General features: G+C 53.0%; 2 protein-coding genes and 1 long non-coding RNA gene across 12 annotated transcripts in view; 1 reads left to right on the top strand and 2 right to left on the bottom strand.

The window, feature by feature from the left end:
• Positions 1 to 4,925: 4,925 nt before the first annotated feature.
• Positions 4,926 to 7,048, bottom strand: COMMD5 (COMM domain containing 5). 5 transcript variants are annotated; one of them, XM_060116429.1, is made up of 2 exons: positions 6,947 to 7,048; positions 4,926 to 6,010 (listed from the first exon to the last, which is right to left on the bottom strand). In XM_060116429.1, exon 2 carries the CDS (start codon positions 5,959 to 5,961, stop codon positions 5,110 to 5,112), a length of 852 nt encoding a protein of 283 aa, XP_059972412.1. In that variant the 5' UTR covers positions 5,962 to 6,010; positions 6,947 to 7,048; the 3' UTR covers positions 4,926 to 5,109. The 5 variants fall into 5 exon arrangements, with proteins under 5 accessions (XP_059972412.1, XP_059972409.1, XP_059972408.1 ...); XM_060116426.1 differs by having other exon boundaries at positions 4,926 to 5,840; XM_060116425.1 differs by lacking the exon at positions 6,947 to 7,048 and adding an exon at positions 6,419 to 6,938.
• Positions 7,049 to 10,855: 3,807 nt separating this feature from the next.
• ARHGAP39 (Rho GTPase activating protein 39) overlaps positions 10,856 to 19,588 on the top strand; it is an 81,731-nt gene continuing 72,998 nt past the window's right edge. For 5 of the 6 annotated variants that reach the window (XM_060116227.1, XM_060116226.1, XM_060116221.1 and 2 more), the window contains exon 1: positions 16,167 to 16,257. The gene's annotated coding sequence lies outside the window, so the exon portion shown is untranslated. Of the gene's footprint in view, positions 10,889 to 16,166; positions 16,258 to 19,588 lie in introns of those variants that run through there. The other variant, XM_060116225.1, reaches the window with a different exon arrangement.
• LOC132501076 (uncharacterized) lies at positions 13,290 to 15,843 on the bottom strand. Its single transcript, XR_009534123.1, has 3 exons — positions 15,634 to 15,843; positions 14,804 to 14,969; positions 13,290 to 13,544 (listed from the first exon to the last, which is right to left on the bottom strand). It is a non-coding gene; the product is annotated as an uncharacterized LOC132501076 (long non-coding RNA).

Genomic DNA, 19,588 nt, shown 5'->3' with positions numbered 1-19,588 from the left:
TATCCGAGCTGTCAAGAGCTCCTCCGAGGGCTGAGGCCGGCCTCTGCGGCCCTCTCCTGGCCTAGCAGCTGGGGAAGCGGGGGGAAGGTCTGCCCCACAGCCGCTGTGGGAGGGGCAGCGCCATCAGGGCCACCACCTCCAGCCTCCCGAAGATGGAGATCGTGTTCTGGTCCTGACGTTCCCGACCAGTGACTTAAAAGGCACAGACGGTGCTTTCTGGGGGAGGGGGAGGGAGGCAGGTGAGCGAGCAGAGCTCCACACCCCCACTTGCTGGCCGGGACCCCCCGAGGGTGGAGATGGGAGCAGATGGCACGTGTCTGCCGACCCTCCAGGGCGTGGACCATCAGGGTGGACACACCCACAGGGCTGGGGAGACAGAGCCAGACAGCCCCCGCCAGGAGCACAAGGACTAGGGGGTCTCTGCCGCCTGATGGGCAAAAGGGGGTGCAAATCCTGGTGCTGACTCGCGGGACTCCCAGCCTCAGTCGGAAAAGCACCCCTGCCAGCCAGGACAACCGAGAGGATGATGGGAGGGTCCCTCGGGAAGGGGGTGTGCGCGTCCCTGCCAGGCACGTGACTTAGAGCCACGGCGTTGCAGCCACGGGGCCACTCCGTGGCAGCAGAGCTCGGAGCACCTGCTGGGGCACATCGGCCGGGCTCGGACCCCAGGTCTCCGTTCCTGGCTGCACTGGCCCAACTTCGCTGCGGTAACCGGCAAAACAGACGCCCCCAAGCCCGTGGCCCTCAGCCCTAAACGTGTGTCCTCACTCTGGGGCCAGCAGCCGCTCAGGGCGCGGGAGCCTGTCCTGCCACCGGGTTCGCAATGCTCACAGAGTCGGCGGCCTAAGGACAGGTGGGGAGGGACGGCTGGCGGAGAACGGACTGCCAGCTCCCCCATCAGCTGTGTGTCGTTGGGCAAGACGCAAACCTCTCTGCGCTTCGTCACCCGTGAGGCGGAGAGGCCTCGTGCCTGTGAGTTAATGAGTTAACACGCGCCCAGCAGAGGGCCTGCACCTGGCGGTTCCAACGGTACCTTCTCTGCGCTCGGCTGGGGCCTGGTCGACAGCGCCTGGCCTGTAGGGGGCGCTCGAGGTCGTGCTTTGGGTCGTTAGGGACATAATACCAAGGGCTTTAATATAATCACATTCTTTTGTTTGTTTGTTTTGTGTGTGTGCGGTACGCGGGCCTCTGTTGTGGCCTTTCCCGTTACGGAGCACAGGCTCCGGACGCGCAGGCTCAGCGGCCATGGCTCACGGGCCCAGCCGCTCCGCGGCATGTGGGATCTTCCCGGACCAGGGCACGAACCCATGTCCCCTGCATCGGCAGGCGGACTCTCAACCACTGCGCCACCAGGGAAGCCCGATCACATTCTTTAAAAAAAAAAAAAAAAAAAAAAAAACTTTATTCTTGGCTGCACTGGGTCTTCGTCGTTGCGCGCGGGCTTTCTCTAGTTGTGGACAGCAGGGGCTACTCTTCGTGTGGCACGTGGGCTTCTCATTGCGGTGGCTTCTCTTGTTGCGGAGCACGGGCTCTAGGCAAGCAGGCTTCAGTAGTTGTGGCACTACAGGCTCAGTAGCTGTGGCGCACGGGCTTAGTTGCCCCGCGGCATGTGGGATCTTCCTGGACCAGGGCTCGAACCTGTGTCCCCTGCATCGGCAGGCGGACTCTCAACCACTGTGCCACCAGGGAAGTCCCTAAATAGTTTTAATATAAAATCCTTCTATCGTTTCCTATTGACATCAATGATTAAAAAAATTTTTTTTATTGTAGTTGATTTATAATGTGCTAATTTCTTATGTACAACAAAGTGATTCAGTTAAACATATGTATTTTTTTCATATTCTTTTCCATTACGGTTTATCACAGGATACTGAATATAGTTCCCTGTGCTATACAGTGGGACCTTGTTGTTTATCCATTCTACATATACTAGTTTGCATCTGCTCATCCCAAACTCCCAGTCCTTCCCTCCCCCACTCCCACCCCCTTGGCAACCACAAGTCTGTTCTCCATGTGTCTGTTTCGTAGATATGTTCATTTGTATCGTATGCATTTTAGATTCCAAACATGTGATATCATATGGTATTTGTCTGACTTCACTTAGTACAATAATCTCTAGTTGCGTATCTAGTTGCATAACATCACTGATTTTTTTTTTTTTATTTTGGCTGTGTTGCGTCTTCGTTGCTGCGCGCGGGCTTTCTCTAGTTGCGGAGAGCGGGGGCTATTCTTCATTGTGGTGCGCAGGCTTCTCATTTTGGTGGCTTCTCTTGTTGCAGAGCACGGGCTCTAGGTGTGTGGGCTCCAGTAGTTGCAGCATGCGGGCTCAGTAGTTGCGGCACATGGGTTTAGTAGTTGCAGCACATGGGCTTAGTTGCTCCATGGCATGTGGGATCCTCCCGGACCAGGAAACGAACCCATGTCCCCTGCATGGGTAGGTGGATTCTTAACCACTGCGCCACCAGGGAAGTCCTCACTGTGATTTTTAAAAATATTTATTTGGTTGTGCCAGGTCTTTGTTGCAGCTCGAGGGCTCCTTACTTGTGGCATGCGAACTCGTAGTTGCAGCAAGCATGTGGGATCTAGTTCCCTGACCCAGGGATCGAACCTGGACCCCCTGCATTGGGAGCATGGAGTCTTAACCACTTAGCCACCAGGGAGGTCCCAACATCAGTGATTTTTTAATTAAGAAAAAAAATGAAACACAGAAGTTGCTCTGGTCTGAATGTGTGTCCCCCAAATGGATATGTTGAAATCCTAATGCCCAGTGTGAGGGTGTTATGAGGTGGGGCCTTTGGGAGTGCTTCGGTCATGAAGGTGGAGTCCCCCTCATAAGAGACCCCACAGAGCTCCCTTGCCCCTTCCTCCACGTGAGGACACAGACGTCTGCAGCCAGGAAGAGGGCCTCACCCGCCCCTGCTGGCCCCCTGACCTCGGACATCCGGCCTCCGCACTGTGAGAAATCAATGTCTGTTGTTTTATAGGCTGCCCGGTCTGTGATGCTTTGTTTGTTTTGCCCAAGAGAAACTTGGCACGCCCACCGGGAAGATGCATGTTCTGCTGCCATCAGACAGACCCTCATATCAGGAAGAGTTACGTGAACAGAGCTGTGTTAACACAGAGACAGCACAGAGCGTACATGTCGGGTCTGGTCGAGACAGTTTCTCCGTGACCGTCTGTGGGCAAAGGAGCTTTTTGAATCTTTTAATTTTTCTGTTTGTTTTACTTTTTCAGCTTTTCCAAACGTATCATGATGATTACATATTCCTGACGCATGCCCAGTGGTCAAGGAAGAAGTCACAGCACAGCGACTGGGACAGGCAGGCCTCCGTCACTGGCTGAGGCAGAGGTGGTGCTCAGCTTACCTGTGCACGTGCTTCTGAGCCCGGGCAACAGCGAGCACAGCCCAGTCCAGCTCCTGTCCTCAGGGGAGCAGAGCCCAAGGATGCCAGCTGACGCTGAAGGAGACCTGGGGAGTCTGCACTCCTCAGCTGAGCCAAGACGGGGCCCCACCTGCGGCCTGGCCTCTGAAACTCTAGCTCCAAGCGCACAGCAGCACCTTAGGGTGGCCTCCTCTGTGCCCCTGGCCCACACCTAACTTGCTAGGACCCTCACTCAGGGAAAGGCCTTAATTAACCGAGATCATGGGAGTGTTCTGGAAACAGCACAGAGCAAACACTGCCGCTCTTGATGGGTTGTGGCATGGAGCAGGGGGCAGGAAGGGGGCGCTGGGGAACGGCAGGTGCCAGGTGGGCACCCAAGCTCATTTGCTGTTTTCAGAGGAGGTTCCTGCATGATGCTCGGGCCTACTAATACTACCAGACCTGTGACCTGGTTTTGTGGCAGAGCATGGAGGCAGGGACACGCCAGGCCCCTACCTGGGGTGTGGTTATGCTGGGGGGTGCAGGGCTGGCCACGAGCTCTGCACACTCCCACCCTAGAGGCACCCAGGTGAGGCCCCTGCTCCCCTCTCCCCTGCCACCGCCAGCTCCACCAGACTCCCAATCCCTACGCTGCTGCCCTAGGCTCTGCTATCAACACAGCATCCAGTGTGATCCTTTGAAAGCAATTGTCACATCACACACATTTCACTCAGAATTGAGCCAAAGCTCTTAGACAGGCCCTCGGCACTGCCCCCCGTGCCCTCCACTCACCTTCCCCCCACTTGGCTGCAGCCCTGTGGCCTGTGCACCACAGGCTGCTCCCTCTGCCCTCGCCTCCTTTAAGTCTTTGCTCAGGTACCATGTCCTCAAGGAGGCGCAACCCAGGCCCTGATTTTTTTTTTTTTTTGGCTGCGTCTGGTTTTCGTTGCAGCATGCAGGCATCTTTCTAGTTACAGCGCGTGGGCTCCAGAGCACGTGGGCTCTGTAGTTTGCGGCACGCAGGCTTAGTTGCCCCATGGTATGTGGGATCTCAGTTCCCCGACCAGTGATCGAACCCGCGTCCCCTGCGTGGGAAGGAGGATTCTTAACCACTGGGCCACCAGGGAGCTCCCCCCACGACCCAGTTTACAATGACGGCCCAGTTCTCCCTCAGCCTCGCCCCCCATCTCCAAAGGCTGCTCTACCTCCTGCCCCACTTCCCATCCTCCCACGAGCTACGTCACTCGTTTGTATTATGCGCTTCGTAATGCCTCCCTCGCCCCACTAGAATGCTCTCCATAAGGTCCGGGATTTAAGACAGGGGAATGAAATGTGCACCCTGAAGCACAGGGTTCCCAAAATCACAGGAGCAAGAGCTCAGTCGTTAAGTGGGGCCAGGCTGAGCAACCTCTGTGTCCTCACAAAGGCCTTGGCCTGGACCCCAGACTGTGACTAGACCACACATGGCCACACCAGAGCAGTGGGTGCCCTTACCTGGCAACGAGACCAACTGACAGCTGGGGGGACGGGGCCTGCAGTTTGATGCCTACCCAGGAGAACATATTTTGTGTAGCTGCTTTACTTGCAAAAAAAGGGAAACACACAGCTGTCTTCTTCACTTAGAGAAATACACGACTTATACTCAAACACTCACTGGAGTGCCTCCTGGGAAGGGCGGCCTTTGCTCTGGAGACACCTGTCTGAGCCAGCTATCCTCGGTGACCAGAAGGGGACCGGCAAGCAAGGCTCAGTCCTGCAGTTTGCGCTCACACCTCTTCTCCAGGTCGGCCATCTCCTTCAGGACCATGGCCACAGCAAACCGCAGCTCCTGGAACTTGGCCGTGGGGACCTCGAAGCGCAGGGCCGACCCATCCGAGAGCTTCAGCTGCATCAGGACGCTTGGCTGCAGGGAGCGGGCCAGGGTGCTGGTGGAGATGGCCACGTCCACCCTCCACCGAAAGTCGGCAACGTGGGGCAGCCAGGCCCCCTGCTGCCTGGCCGCAGAGTCCAGGAGAGGCCGCTGGCTCCCAAACACCACACTGGCCAAGTCCACGACCAGGTCTTGGGGGATGCAGAGCTCCTGGAGCTGGTTCTTGAAAGCATCGGGCTTCAGGCTGGCCGGGGGCAGCCGGAGGGCCTGCTGGAGCAGGGTGTGTGTGCCAGCGATCAGGGCGCCCAGCCGCTCCTCAGGCAGGTCTGCGCCAGCCCCGAGGCACCGCACAGCCTCACGGCAGTCTTCCCCCTGCAGGCTGCTGACCACCAGCTTCAGCAACTTTCTGAATGTGCCCCCGTCCAGGTCCCTCAGGAGCTGGGGCATTGCTGCCACCTCTGGAGGCAGCTGGGCGCCCAGGAAACTCATGCAGCCACTGTGACTGTCACCAGGGCGATGCAGGTGTGGAGCTGCAGGACCCATGGCAGACATCGCTGCTTCCTGCTCTTTGACTGGCAGCCCAGGTAGGAGGTCCCAGCCGCAACTGCCTGGAAGGGGGGTGGAAGAGAAGCCCAGTGACTCCCATGTCCTTTGGGCCAGTGAATGAGGACTGATATGGTCTCCACCTCCCAGATGCTGATGATGTGAACCACTGATGACAACCAGCATGACGGAAGGTGCCCTGGAAGCAGGTGGCGGAGGGGCCCCTCTCCAGTCCCTGGAAGAGGGGAGGCAAGAGCCGGCAGAAAAGGGAGATGAGGTGGGGAGGAGAGAAGGAAGAGAATCAGGAAACAGGAGAGCAACATAAGTTCTCCAAATAAATAACGGATTAAAGAATGAAGGAGAAGAAAGGTCCAGAGAACACAAGGACACAACAGCCACTGCCGCTGCCACTGACCACTCCAAGATCACTCAGCAACTCCACCCCCAAGCCGCACATGGCTCTGCACGAGCGGGTTATCGTTCTCACCCCACCAACAAAGAAATCGAGGCGGAAACAACTGCTCAAGTCAAGGACTAGAACCCAGGCCCGTCCACTCAGAAGTCCTTGCGGGGGGCGGGGGCAGACGGCGTCCCTCAGGCAGGAAGGGCTGAGGCGCAGGCGTTAGGGAGGTGGGTGCAGTACCTGGAGAAAAGCGCTGAGACGTCACCTGAAGGACAGCACGACACCCCACACCTGCTTCTGCAGGAACGCCGGGCCCACCGCAGCCGCGCCAGGTGCCGAACAGAGCTGTCCCCAAGGCGCCCCCACCCCTGGCCTGCGGGCCTCGGCGCGGCGGGCCCGGGCGCACGGGGAGCTCCCCACCGGTTTCCTCGTACCCCACTCTCCCGGGAAGGCCGGGCCCCCTCACCCCGGCTGCCAACGACCACGGGTTTTCCTTCAGGGCCTGGCCAGTATCGGGACAGCCTTCCGCAGCCCCGCCGCCTGCCGCTCAGGCCCCGGTCCCTGGAGGCCAGCGCGCTGCCCCCCGGCCCGGAGGAAGGAGCGCACCGAGGCGGCCACCCAAGCTCTTCCGAGCCGCCGCCCCGGCCGCGGTCAGTGCCCTGCGGTCCGGTCCCGAGCTGCCGGATCGGCCTCCTGCCTCCAGAGCGTTCGCCGCCTCGCGAGCAGGGCGACCCATTCCCACCCCCGCTTCCCGCTGCGCCCCTGTACCTGGCGCGCGTTCCCAAGCGGAGAAGAGACGCGCCCGCGGCCGGAAGCGCGGCCTGGTTCCCGGAAGCGCGGCCTGGTTCCCGGAAGCGACCTAGAGACCCCTGCCCCCTCCGGGAGGCAGCTCTAGGACAGCGGGAGGACCCGCCCTCGGTGATCCACGGCCTGAGGGGCGGGGCCTAGGCCGCCGGGTTGGTCTTACGGGTCCGACCTAACAGGACGCACTTCCGGTTGTCCTCCGCTCGGGTGATTGCTGCCTGGTTTGGACTCGAAGAGCGGGGTGGGGGGTGGGGGTCTCCGCCGGGGTCTGGGGGCACGGGGGGTGGTGCCAGTACAGACCTTGGGCGGGGAGGCTCGCCTGCACAAAAATGCGCGCGATCTTTGCCTCTCAGTTGTTCACTTTGAATAGGTGAGTTGATGGGATGTGCATTTATCTCCATAAAGTGGTATTTTAATAAGTCAGGGTTTCCCTGGTGGCGCAGTTGTTAAGAATCCGCCTGCCTATGCAGGGGACATGGGTTTGAGCCCTGGTCCGGGAAGATCCCACATGCCACGGAGCAACTAAGCCGGTGCGCCACAACCACTGAGCTACTGAGCCTGCGCTCTAGAGCTCACAAGCCACAACTACTGAGCCCCCGTGCCAGAACTACTGAAGCCCACGCGCCTAGAGCCTGTGCTCTGCAACAAGAGAAGTCACAGCAATGAGAAGCCTGTGCACCACGATGAAGAGTAGCCCCTGCTCACCACAACCAGAGAAAAGCCCACGCACAGCAACGAAGACCCAACACCCAAAAATAAAATAAATAAAATAAAATATTAAAAAAGCCTAAAAACAAAACGATATCTTTTCTAAATCCATGTGATCCCAAAGCAAGAAATATCGACTTGTAGAAGATAGCTATAGAAAAACCACAATACCTGCTTCTGTTCCCATACTTATTAAGCAAATTCCAGGGAGTCAGGAGAAAAAGGCAGCCCTTTTCTTCCATTTATCCTGAATTTTGTTCTCTTTTTGCCCATTTCCCTCCCATAAAATATCTAGGGCCTTCCCTTTCCCTTACTACCTTCTTCAACTTCTATTACCTAGAAGCTTGAAGAAACCAGCCTATAAGTCCAATTTTCTGTCCATTAATTTATAAGCTTTTAGCAAATAACTTGTCCTTTAATAATTGTAAGTCAGCATTTTAAAAATCAGCAAATTAAATGTTCAACTTAAGCTAGACAAAAAATACCAGGACTAAAGGAAGTAGAAAGAAATTATAAAGAGAAAATGAACTGGGACTTCCCTGGTGGCACAGTGGTTAAGAATCCGCCTGCCAGTGCAGAGGACGCGGGTTCGAGCCCTGGTCTGGGAAGATCCCACATGCCGCGGAGCAACTAGGCCTCCTGCCACAACTACTGAGCCGGCACGCCAAGAGCCCGTGCTCCGCAACAAGAGAAGCTAACACAATGAGAAGGCTGGCACCACAACAAAGAGTAGCCCCCACTCACCGCAACTAGAGAAAGCCCACACACAGCAACGAAGACCCAATGCAGTGAAAAACAAAAAAATAAATGTATAAAAAAACAAACAAACAAAAAACACCAAAAACTACCATTTGATCCAGCAATCCCATCTCTGGGTATATACCCAAAAGAACTGAACGACGGACCTCAAAGAGTTATTTGCACACCCATGTTCATAGCAGCATTATTCATAATAGTGAAGAGGTAGAAGCAGCCCAAGTGTCCACAGACGAATGGATAAACAAAGTGTGGTGTGTGTAATGGAATACGACTCAGCCTTAAAACACCTGCTACAACACAGATGACCCTGGAGGACATTACGTTGAGTGAAATAAGTCAGTCACAAAAAGACAAATACAAATACATGCCACTTATATGAGGTATCTAAAGTAATCAAATTCATAAAAATGGAAAGTAGAGTGGTGGTTGCCAGTGGCTGACAGGAGGGAGGAATAAGAAGTTGTTTAATGGGCAGAGAGGTTTAGTTTTGCAAGATCTGGATCTGGAGCGCTGTTGTACAACAATATGAATATACTTACCACTACTGAGCCATTCACTTAAAGATGATTAAGATGGTAATTTTATGGGGTGTGTGTGTGTGTGTGTGTGTGTGTGTGTGTGTTACCACAATTTAAACAAAGACTGGCCATGTCAAGAGTCTGTGAGGATGTGCAGGAAATGAAACCCTCATCACTGCTGGTGGGGGTGGAAAGTGGTGCAGCCACGTGGAAAATGGTTTGGAGGCTTCATATAAAGTCCAACATACATCTCGCATATGAGGCATCCATTCTACTCCTAGGTGTTTACCCTAGGAGAAAAGGACTCCATTTACACCAAATTCTAGAAAATGAAACTGACCTAATAGTTAGTGACAGAAAGTAGAGTTCCCTAGAGATGGGGTGGGGGAGGGTAAGAGGGTGGATTCATTGGGGTCTGCAAGACTGGGGAAGTGCCAGCCACGTTCATTGTCTTGATTGTGGTAATTCTTTCGCAGATGTGAAATTAAAAATTAAACAATACATCAAAGCTTATCATCAGGGCTTCCCTGGTGGCACAGTGGTTGAGAGTCCGCCTGCCGACGCAGGGGACACGGGTTTGTGCCCCGGTCTGGGAAGATCCCACATGCCGCGGAGCGGCTAGGCCCGTGAGCCATGGCCGCTGAGCCTGCGCATCCGGAGCCTGTGCTCCGCAACGGGAGAGGCCACAACAGTGAGAGGCCCGCGTAACGCAAAAAAAAAAAAAAAAAACGACTTATCATCAAATTGTATCCTTTAAATTTGTGTGGTTTATTGTATGTCAATTATATCTCAATGTAAGTTAAAAATATTTTAAAAAATAAGTCAGCCTGCCTTATTTTCCAGGCAGCAAAATCTAAGGAGGTCTGAAGACTGTTTGACGTCTCAGCAACCAGCCTCCTGCAGGGGAGAAAAAAGAGCGGGTCGGGGCGCGTCCACCCCTCTCCTCTAAACTCCCTAGGACGCGTGGGGCTGAGCCCCTGGTCCTATCAGCGGACTGCTGGGCGACCTTGGCCAAGCTTCTCAACTCTGCTCAGAGTCTCCACCCGGAAGAAAGAATGATGACAGTACCTACCGTAAAGGAAACATTGTACCAAGCCTGGTGTGCCGAGGCAGCTTCCTCGGGGAATAAAGAGCGTCCCTGATAGAACACCTAAGCAATTTCTGATGAGCTGTAATCGGATTAAGATGGAAACCAGTTACCACCAACCCAGGGGACCATCAGCCTGTCCCTGCTCGTGGGCAGAGCCCCAGACCTGGCACAGAGCCCACTGCAGGTGGGGAGCGGCCCTCGGACTGGAGGGAAGGGATCTGATTGGGCTTGACAGCCCAGAGCCAGCTGGGGAGAGGGGCCCCTGAGGGAGTGAGCCGTGGGGCCGTGGCCCCGGTGAAGCCCACGGGGGCGTGGTCAGGGCGGAGCGTCGAGGAGCTTAAGAGGCTGTCTCCTGGGGGCGTGTCCTTGGGCAAGGGGCGTGGCCCGGGAAGGTGTGACTGGGATCTGAGGAGCGCGGCGAAGCCAGGGTCCGGAGTGAGGCACGGTCAAGGAAGGGGCGAGGAGGGTGTTGGGGGCGTGACCGGGTGCAGGGGCGGTCGTGAGGGGCGTAGTCAGGAGGCCGGAGCGGGTCCCAGCGGGTCCACGCTGTCCCGCCTGCGCTCGGGCCCTAGGGGCGCCAGGCCGCTGTTCCCGCGCCGCCGCCCAGACGGGACGGAGCCAGAGGTGATGCTGGAGCACCCTGTCTTCCTGGCCCCGTCCTGCAGGGGCGAGTGGGAAGAAAAGGGGTCCTCAGTGGGATTGCGTGCGGCCGGGCAGCGGAGGGGAGGCGGCGCCTTTGCGCGCAGGCCCCGGGCCCTTTCCTGTCTGGAGCAGGCGATTCTCCTCGTTTATCAACGTATCCCTGACTCCGCAGCTCTTCCTTTGCATCACGTAGGTGCAGGTGTTTTATACACGTCCTTAAAATGTTTTTTCCTTGTAAACTATGCACTGTTGTGTGGTGTATGTGACTTAATTTACATGTTGTGCTATAAAGCCCACTTCACTTAATTTTTTACGCAGCGCCTTGTTTTTAGGATCTTCTCTTGTTCTCCATACCTCTGGTTCTTTGTCCCTAACTGCTGCGTAGCACTGTCAGTCTGTGCGTCTGTCCCTGATGATGGACACCTAAGTTGCCTCTTATTCCCCATCACTGCAAATCACGTAGTGCTGAGTATCTTTCTACCTGGTCCCTAGGAATGAAAATTCCTCTGGATTATCTGTCCAAGAACGCGTTGCTTGTTCATAAGGTATCTGCATGCTTAATTTCACTGACTACCGCTAGGTTGCCCTTCAGAGCTGCTGAGTACATTTACACTCCCAGTAGCCGTGCCTGAGTTCCCAATTCACTACACCCTCCCCAACACTGTTATACAGTGTTCTTATTTTTGCCAATCAGATGCATATCATGGTTGTTTCAATTTGTCCTTAATGGATTCCTGGTGAGTTTCATGATCTCCTCAAATAACATGTGGGCTTTCCCCCTTCGTGAATTGTCTTTTCATATGTATATGTTTTTTTGTTTTTGTTTCTGGCCTGTGTTTCTATTGGAGTTCCTGCTTTTTGTTGTGTTTCTTTGTTAGTATGACAGAGCTCTTGTATATTCTAGGTACCAATCTCTCGTCAGATTTAGATTGCAGATGTCTTCTGCTAGTCCATCACCTATTAACTTTAACTGGGATGTCATCTGTTTAATAGAAATTAAATCAGAGGTAGTCAAATTAGTTAATTTTTTACCTTGTGGCTTGTAGTTTTGTGGTTTTAATAAGTCTTTACCCTCTCCAAGGTCATAAAGATTCACCTCTCTATTTTTTTTAGAAGTATTTCAGTTTTACTTTCTTCTACTTTTCATATTTATGTGGATAATCTATTGGGAACCCAATTTTATACATATTAGATGTGGATCCAGCTTCATGTTTCTTCAAATAATTCCTCAACAAAGAATACATTAAATAATCAATCTTTCCCCATGACTTTTTTTTTTTTTTTAATAAATTTATTTATTTATTTTTGGCTGCATTGGGTCTTCGTTGCTGCATGTGGGCTCTCTCTAGTTGGCAACGAGCGGGGGCTACCCTTCGTTGCGGTGCGCGGGCTTCTCATTGCGGTGGCTTCTCTTGTTGAGGAGCATGGGCTCTAGGCGCGCAGGCTTCAGTAGTTGCAGCGCACAGGCTCAGTAGTTGTGGCTCGCAAGCTCTAGAGCACAGGCTCAGTAGTTGTGGCGCACGGGCTTAGTTGCTCCGCGGCATGTGGGACCTTCCCAGACCAGGGCTCGAACCTGTGTCCCCTGCATTGGCAGGCAGGTTCTCAACCACTGCGCCACCAGGGAAGCCCTCCCCATGACTTTTTATACATTAGTGAGATTCTGAATTCTTTTTTCTGTTCTATTGGTCCATTTGTGTTCCTGAGCCTATCAAGTACCATTGCTTTGGAGTAGATCCTAACATCTGGTAGAGTACCTGCCTGCTGTATGTCCTCCTTCGAAACTGAACTAGCTATTTGTAGACTTTTATTCTTCCATGTATATCTAAAAAATATGTTTTTCACATTCCTCAAAAAATCTTACTAGAACTAGATTATTAATATTTTGGTTTTTTAGACCACTTTAGTGAGCATTGACATCTTTACAGTGTTATGCCATCTGGTCCATGAACATTGTATGTTTCTCCATTTATTTAGGCTTTCTTTTAAGATACTTTCATAGAGTTTTTATGTGTCCTCTATAAAGGTTTTGTATGTTTTTAATTAGCTTAATGCCTACATGGTTTATAGTGTTTATGGTGTTGTGAAGGGCATCTCACTTTCCATCATATTTTCCAGTTGGTGGTTTCTCATCTGTAGAGAACGATTGTTGGGTTTTGTGAGCAGGTCTTATTGAACTCACTGATTCTGATACTTTGTTGATTCTGTATATTTTCTGTGTAGAATTTCATATTATCTTCAATTTTTGCGACTTTAGGTTATTCTCTTCTAATCCTTAGGCTCCTTTTTTTCTTTTATTGTTGCATCAGCTGAGCACACCTGCCTCCACCCACCAACATTAGTAGGCATCCTTTCTTGCTCCTGACCTTAAAATCTGGTTAATAAAGTTTCCTTTGTAGTCTCAGTTAAAATTTTTTTGATCATAAAGAGATGCTGACTTTTATCAACAATTGAAAGAAGGAGGTGATTTTATCCTTAGTCTGATGATATGCTAAATTACACTGATAGATTTTTCTGATGTTATGTTAGCCTTACATTCTTTTAAAAAATTTATTTATTTATTTATTTATTTATTTTTGGCTTTGTTGGGTCTTCGTTGATGCCCACAGGCTTTCTCTAGTTGTGGCCGGCAGGGGCTACTCTTCGTTGCGGTGTGTGGGCTTCTCATTGCTGTGGCTTCTCTTGTTGCAGAGCACCGGCTCTAGGCACACAGGCTTCGGTAGTTGTAGCTCACGGGCTCAGTAGTTGTGGCTCGCGGGCTCTAGCAGGCTCAGTGGTTGTGGCACACGGGCTTCGTTGCTCCGCGGCATGTGGGATCTTCCCGGACCAGGGTTCAAACCCATGTCCCCTGCAATTGGCAGGCAGATTCTTAACCACTGCACCACCAGGGAAGTCCCTATCCTTACATTCTTGTATATTCTTACGCATTCTGTGTTTTTGTATGTTAGCATTCAGTTAACAATTTTTATGTACGAATTTCACATCTATGTTTTCAATAATTTATTACTTATTAATTTATCCCAAACTACTAATGTAGTCCTCCCCACCTTCCCCTTTGGTAACCATAAGATTGTTTTCTATGTCTGTGAGTCTGTTTTGTAAATAAGTTCATTTGTATCTTTAAAAACATATTTATTTATTTATTTATTTATTGGCCATGCCACACAGCTTGAGGCTTAGTTCACCGACCAGGGATTGAACCAGGGACACAGCAGTGAAATCGCCAGGTTCTAACCACTGGATGCCAGGGATTTCCCTGTATCATTTTTTTAGATTCTACAAATAAGTGATATCATATGCTATTTGTCTTTCTCTGTCTGACTTACTTCACTTAGTATGATAATCTCTGGGTCCATCCATGTTGCTGTAAATGGCATCATTTCATTCTTTTTTATAGCTGAATAATATTCCATTGTATATATGTACCACATCTTTATCCATTCATCCCAAATTAGTAGTGTGGGATTAACAGATACACACTACTATATATAAAATAGGTAAACAACAAGGACCTACTGTGTAGCACAAGGAACTATACTCAATATCTTGTGACAACCTATAATGGAAAAGAATCTGCAAAAAATATGTATAACTGAATCACTTTGCTATACAGTTGAAACTAACAACGTTGTAAATTAACTATACTTCAATAAAAAACAAAACAAAACCAATAAACAAAAACAATATGATGGTGAGGTGCAGGCAAGTCTTTTTGTGAAGCATGGCCACCAGGGGACCCAAGGACCTGGGAGGGATAAGTGGAGTTAAAGGAGGCATTTTGTTGTTATAACAAGAAATCTCAGTGGCTTTATATGCTCGTGCAAATAATAAAACAGAGAGAGACAAACAGATGATGCAGGAGAGGAGACAGATGATCAAAATCTTTGAGAATGCAAGAGGGAGTGGGTTCCAGTTCATCAGAGGAGGGCCTGCCTTGTATAGGAGCAGGGAAACTGCCTGCCCATTTTCAGGAGGGAAGGTGAAGGGCAGGGATAGATATGGGCGGGCCTTTGGGTTTGGTGATAAGAAGTTTTGTTCTCATCTGGGAGGCTCAACTAGAGAGGCCTAAGAAATTCCTATGCTCACTTTGGGGAATGGGAGGCTTACCCTTGGGAGAAGAATCACAGGATTGCCAAGGAGTGTGAAGTGCTCCTTCTAAGTTTAAAGTGAAGCCAGCCAGCACAGGTCTGTGGTGTTTCTGCAGCATTCACGATGGAGAATGGTGGGGTTCCTCCAGACTGGGCTTTCTCAAGTGTGCACAACGGAGAGGGAGCTAGAGACAGGAGACCAGAGACCATTTTTACTGTGTGTGGGAGTGCAGTGTGAGGATGGGCCAAAAGGGAAGCCAAAGAGTGGTGACAGAGTCCGGATCAGAGAGCTGGGAGGCAAAAGCAGCGGCGCACTGAGGGAGTGAGCTGCAGGCCGGAAGTGGAACTCAACTGAGGGCTTCTGAGCTTGAGCTTTCAGCCCTTTGCAGTTCCTTGTGCGAATGGGATCCGGGCTGTGGCCACGGAGTGGTGTGGGCTACTCTGTTTTGTTGTGGGAGTTTCAGCCTGCTTAGCTTCCATTTATATCGACATGCATGTCAAATACTACAACTTCTGGAAATGAATACTGTATAGGTAATAATAATTTTTAAAAGCCCGAAGAGCAGGCTAAACGCAGATTAGAAAACGCCAAAGAGAACAACAGTAAAGCTTAACTGAACAATTACCAAGAGTTAAGATGACAGAGCAAAAAGAGGAAAATCGTAGAGACACGGAGGACACAGGCCGTCCAGTTTAGCTTACAGATACATAGGGAGAACCTATAAGAATGGAGGAGAGCCAGTATTTTAAGAGACAGTGGCTCATAACTTTCCAGAATCGAGGAACAGTGAAATCTTTTCCAGGAAGTCCAACATGGTTTGAGTAGGTAAAATTACACCAAATCCACACCGACACGTAGGAAATGTCAACTGCACCGCATCGAAGGGGCTCGGAAGAATCTCAGGAGCGATCTGACAGGCAACGTCGGCCGTGGTGCGGACCGCGGGGCTGGAGGGAGCGCTTCGGCATCACCTGGCCAGCAGCCGCCCCTCTCCGCCCGTCGTACCCCGGGCCCCGGGTGACCCGGGCCGGGGGCGGCCCTCTTCGCCCGAAGCATCCCGGTACTCGCCCGGACAGCGCGAGTACCCCACACCCGCGTTGTGGGCGGAGCCAGCGCGACTATGCTCCCGACTCCCGGCATGCAGCGCACGCCCCCGGCGGGACTCTTGCTCCCGGCGTGCCGCGCGCTGGCGCATGTGCATGGGGCTCGCGGCGGCGTCCCCTGGCGGCGGGGGCTGTGCCGGGCGGGGGCGGGGCCGGAGGCGGGGGGTTGCGCTGGTGACGGGAGGACGCGCGGTCGCGGCGCACTGGGCCGGCGGCGGCGGCGGCGGCGGCGGCGGCGGCGGCGGCGGCGGCGGCGGAGGGCGCGCACCGAGCGGGCGGCGGCGGCGCGGGAGAGCCGCGAGCAGCTCACGCGCGGCGTGCAAGCCGGGATGAAGGGCTGTGGCCGCGCGGCCCGCGCGCAGCCTGCGGGTGAGAGCGCGGACGGTGGGCGGTGCGGGCCGGGAAGATGGCGGAGAGGCAGGCGCTGTGGCCCCCGCCCGGCCTCGCGGAGGTCCCCGGCCCGGCCCGCGAGGATACGGGTCCTTGGCGACTGAGGGGGCGGGCGGTGCCGCGGCCGGGCCGGGGAGGGGCGGGTTCTGTGTGTAGAGGTCCGACTGGGGGGGCGGCGCAGGGGCGCGAGGGGCCCAGGCCTCACGGGGCCAGGGTGTGAGGTGGGTGTGGGGTCCGGCCTGGGGGTGGAGGTGGGTGAGAGGGTGCCCGGCCCGGGGTTCGGGCCGGTGAGTGTGCCCGGCCCTGGGGTTTGAGCGTGCCCGGCCTAGGGTGGGCGTGAGTGGAGTGCCGGGCCTGAGCGCGGGGTGTCGGCGCGGTTCGGGTGCGCAGTCGGGGAGGTGCGGGGCCGGGGAGTCGGGACGTGCGTGTCCGGGTGCGGGCCGTGGCCTCCGGCCCCGCCGATCTGGCCTCTGCAGGGAGGCGTACTGGGGCGTCCCCGCCTTCCCTCCCGGTCGCCCTCCCGGAGCTGCAGTTCCCTCGGTGGCCCCCCGGTTGCAGGACTGGTGTGGGTGGAGGCAGTGTTCCGCGCGAGGGCCGAGATAGAGGCAGGCTGTGCGCATCCTGGGGGTCAGGACGTCTTTTATTTTAAAACGTGCAGCTGGCGGCGAGGCCGCCGCAGCTGTGGGTGTGTTACATGCTGCTCCCACCAGCAGCTGCTGTGGGCGCTGCGCAGCCTTCAGCAGCAAAAATGCGGCGTCCCTCACCCGCTTCGGTGTCCTAGGGTTTAACCAAACCTCCTGTGACCTTTACAGAAACCTACAGTTGCAAGGCTTCTCGTTCCTCCCTTGGTGCAGACAATAGGAGGTTTGTCTTTGAAGCCAGCGAGGGGAATTGCACCCTCTACATCCTGGGTGCCTCTGTAAACAGCAGGTGGTTCCCGTTCAGCGGCTCCCCTTTCACAGTGAGCAAGGTGTGTTTCTCCTCGTTGGGGGAGGGGAAGGAGATTTGATAGGGGTGAATGTGAAGCAAGGAGACTCATTCCGTAAAGCAGCTTGGCGCGGACTGTGTGCCCCACGCGCTGGCTTGGGAATGAGCAGGGCCCTGGGTCTCTCTGCCTGCACTTTGTCTAGTCAGCTGTCTGGAGAGGCTGGAGAACGGGGGAGAAGAGGGCGGCTTCTGGAGCCAGACTGCTTGCCTTTAAGTCCTGACTCTTCTGTTTATTGGCTTTGTACTCTGCCTTTGGTTCCTCATGTGTAAAATGGGAACACCAATAATATTGGGCTCCCAGGGTGGTTGTGGGGACTCGGTGAATTCACTGTGCCTTGTTGTCAGTGTTGAGAAGTCAGGAGTTGTTATCGCTGCCAAGATCTGGTTTCCAGGGTGCGCTCACTGGGTCGGCTGTTTCATCTTAGTTTAACACTAACTTGAGGTCTGTGGCTCTCTTTTCTTGTGCAAGCTGGGGTCATATTTGGAGAAACAAGTCTTTATAAAGGTAAACGAGGAACAAATCTCATGTACTTAGATAAATTATCATATAGAACTGTTTTTAAAAATCTTTTTAGAAGAAGAAAGCTTCTAATGAACCAGTCTGGAATCCTTCAGTACTTATTGTCCTGGGAGGTAGATAGGGTTGTTGTTGACAGAAATGAGATGTCGAGCAGTTCTTGGGTAATTCTCTACTTGAATGAAACTATCAAAGCCATTGTTGTTATACTTTTTTCTTTTTAATTTAATTAATTAATTAATTAATTTTGGCTGCGTTGGGTCCTTGTTGCTGCACGTGGGCTTTCTCTGGTTGCTGAGAGCGGGGGCTACTCTTCGTTGCAGTGCGTGGGCCTCTCATTGCGGTGGCTTCTCTTGTTGTGGAGCACGGGCTCTAGGTGCACAGGCTCAGTAGTTGTGGCACGTGGGCTCAGTAGTTGTGGCTCGCGGGCTCTAGAGCGCAGGCTCAGTAGTTGTGGCACACGGGTTCAGTTGCTCTGTGGCATGTGGGATCTTCCCAGACCAGGGCTCAAACCCGTGTCCCCTACATTGGCAGGCGGATTCTTAACCACTGTGCCACCAGGGAGGCCCTGTTGTTATACTTCACAGTGTTATCCTTGTAACAGAAAAGATACTTTATTAACAAACTAAGTGACAGTGAGGGCATAAGCACCAGAAAATGAGGCCTTGGCATTATCAGTGCTGTAACATTCTGTCTTGCTAAGCTGCTGGAGGGAATAACTTAACTTGCTTCAGAACAAAGTGGTAAAATTCGTCGTGTTTCCCAAGGAGATGGTTCTCTTTCTCAGGTCCAGGAAAAGTATCCTAGGCTTACCCTAGATCACTTCATCTCATCCCCTTTATCTGTGTGACACTAAGACTAGGAGGGAACCCCCCCACTTTAAGGAGAGTCTTGGCATTTGTGGAGTCTAAGGTTGAGAACATTTGATGTTCAGAGTGAATGGCAACGAAATAGCTTCTGTGAGCAAATTTTAAAATATCTAAAGATAGATTTTAAATGTCCATCCCCGCCTTCTCTCCTGCATGTGTGCTGGTGTGGGCTGTCATTGAACAATGTAATAACAGTGAATTCAGTGTCTTGTTAAGCCTCCACCTGGTTCTTTGTTGCTTTTGAAAAAACATGTCTGTGTAAATATGAAAAAATTAAAAAAATCTTTCACTATGAGAACATTCTCATAGTGAAATATCTAGTTTTACTAGCAAGTTACCTTTGCTGTGCATGTTCACTGACCCACATGGCCATTTGTTGAGGGTCTTACACGCTCAAAGTTGGCTTTGTGGGTGTCCTGTCTCAGGAGCTCAGCCTGGGCGTCGCAGCGCTGGGCCTGGCGACACCTGGCAGAGCTGGACTGGGCTGCCCTGCCTGGAGGTCTCTTCTCCTGTTACCCGTCTTGCTCCCCTGGTAAAGTCTGCGCCCTCAGCTGTTGGCTGTCTCTGCTCCCTTCTATGCCTGCCTCACCGTGCCTCCTGTCGGCCTCTGGGACTCGCCCTTGATGTCACCTGGCGGCTCTGGCCTGCTCCCCGCGGTCGTTTCTGACCCTGACTGCTGTCCTGCAGCCCTGGCTCCCTCCTGCTCCTGCTGTGCCCACGCCTCAGCCTTCCAAACACTGCGCCAGACGAGGGTCTGTAAGCTACAGCCACTGACAGCCCCTTGGCCTGTCTTTGTAAATAAAGTTTCATTGCAGCACAGCAACCCTGGTTTATTTTTGTATCATCTATGGCTTTTTTGGCAGACTTGACTAGTTGCAACAGAGACTTAATGGCCCACAACACCTGAACTGTTTACTGTCTGGCCCATTTTCAGAGA

This window comes from Mesoplodon densirostris, chromosome 13, assembly GCF_025265405.1.
Source record: "Mesoplodon densirostris isolate mMesDen1 chromosome 13, mMesDen1 primary haplotype, whole genome shotgun sequence".
Taxonomy (NCBI): Eukaryota; Metazoa; Chordata; class Mammalia; order Artiodactyla; family Ziphiidae; genus Mesoplodon; species Mesoplodon densirostris.
This window is presented reverse-complemented; position numbering and strand designations above follow the sequence as displayed.

Excerpts from the sequence above, each read along its gene's own strand:
- COMMD5 (XM_060116429.1), bottom strand. The coding sequence starts at position 5,961 with ATGCTGGTTGTCATCAGTGGTTCACATCATCAGCATCTGGGAGGTGGA.